This window comes from Pteropus alecto, unplaced genomic scaffold, assembly GCF_000325575.1.
Source record: "Pteropus alecto unplaced genomic scaffold, ASM32557v1 scaffold135, whole genome shotgun sequence".
NCBI classification, from domain to species: Eukaryota; Metazoa; Chordata; class Mammalia; order Chiroptera; family Pteropodidae; genus Pteropus; species Pteropus alecto.
Window position 1 is genome coordinate 5,372,427 of NW_006438076.1, and position 1,029 is coordinate 5,373,455.

The 1,029-nt window shown below is 68.4% G+C and overlaps 1 protein-coding gene across 2 annotated transcripts in view; it reads right to left on the reverse strand.

Annotated features, from left to right (window-relative positions):
• The window catches only part of MRPL40 (mitochondrial ribosomal protein L40), a 3,167-nt gene extending 2,706 nt beyond the window's left edge, over positions 1–461 (reverse strand). The window contains exon 1 of one of the 2 annotated variants that reach the window (XM_006915243.3): positions 39–461. In XM_006915243.3, coding sequence (XP_006915305.2) covers positions 39–346 — 308 coding nt within the window. In that variant the 5' untranslated portion in view covers positions 347–461. The remainder of the gene's footprint in view (positions 1–38) is intronic. The other variant, XM_015592017.2, reaches the window with a different exon arrangement.
• Between the last annotated feature and the right edge of the window lie 568 nt (positions 462–1,029).

Genomic DNA, 1,029 nt, shown 5'->3' on the forward strand with positions numbered 1-1,029 from the left:
GCCCCCGGCAGCGAGACCCGTCCGAAGTCCGCACTCACCAGCGCTGCGAGCGCACAGCGCGCGCGGTAGCTCCCAGCACCGCGGCGGCCATGGGCTGTAAGGCTCTCGACCGCTGCTTCCGCGAACGCAGCTCTACAGCTCTACAGCTCGGCCCGCGGTGCCTCGCGCCACGGTCCGGCAGTCCTGTCACTCCGCACGCTCGCGTTCCGGCCACGGAGGGGCAGGCGCACGTGTGGCCCCGCCCTGACGTAGTCCCGCCCCACACATCCCGACAGCGCGCGGGCACCCCCGGAGCGCAGTTGGAGATCTCCTTTCCGTCTCCGCGGGCCTTCGAAAGCTCTTCCATGCAGCCCGCATATTCCCGCCAGTCGCTCCCCTAGCTTGTGGGCTTTGTGCTTCTGCAAGGGCCAAGGACCCCGCAGTGCAGCCAGAGTGGCCGAGGGGGCGTCCCTATAGTCCTCCTGGTCTAAGTGTTCAAGTCTGAAAACGGCCCCGATCTTCCAATAAACGCGTCCACTTCGGCCTCCCCCACGACTCTCCCCGAGGCTGGCTCATCTGCCTGCATTCCTTCAAGCCCAGAACCTCGGTCACCCTCGGGTGGCTGCACTCTGGCGCCAGCACGTGGCCTGGCGCTCACGAGATGCCCAAAAAACGTGTGTCGATGAATGACAGATGCTAGTTAATTAGTCGGATTCGGAACCCGCGAGGTAGAGCTGGAGAGAGGCCTTGCATTCCACCTCGACCCTGTCTGCCAACGCCGGCCTGGGCTGCAACTCGAGGACCCGCTCGCCCGCCGTGGTCCCAGCCGGCCCTCTTTCATCGGCGGTTGCACCGCGGCCGGACCCGAAGCGGAGCCGCCCTTCCCTGCCTCTTCTCGGGAGGGGCCCGGGCGGCCCCGTCCGCGCGGGGAGAGGTTTCCCGCCGGGGCGATTTGGCAGGTGCGCGCCGTGACTTCCGGCGTTGCCCGGGAGCCGCCGGAGGAGGAGCGGTGCAGGGGATGCGGCTGTGGCGGCGGCGGTGGCGGCCGAG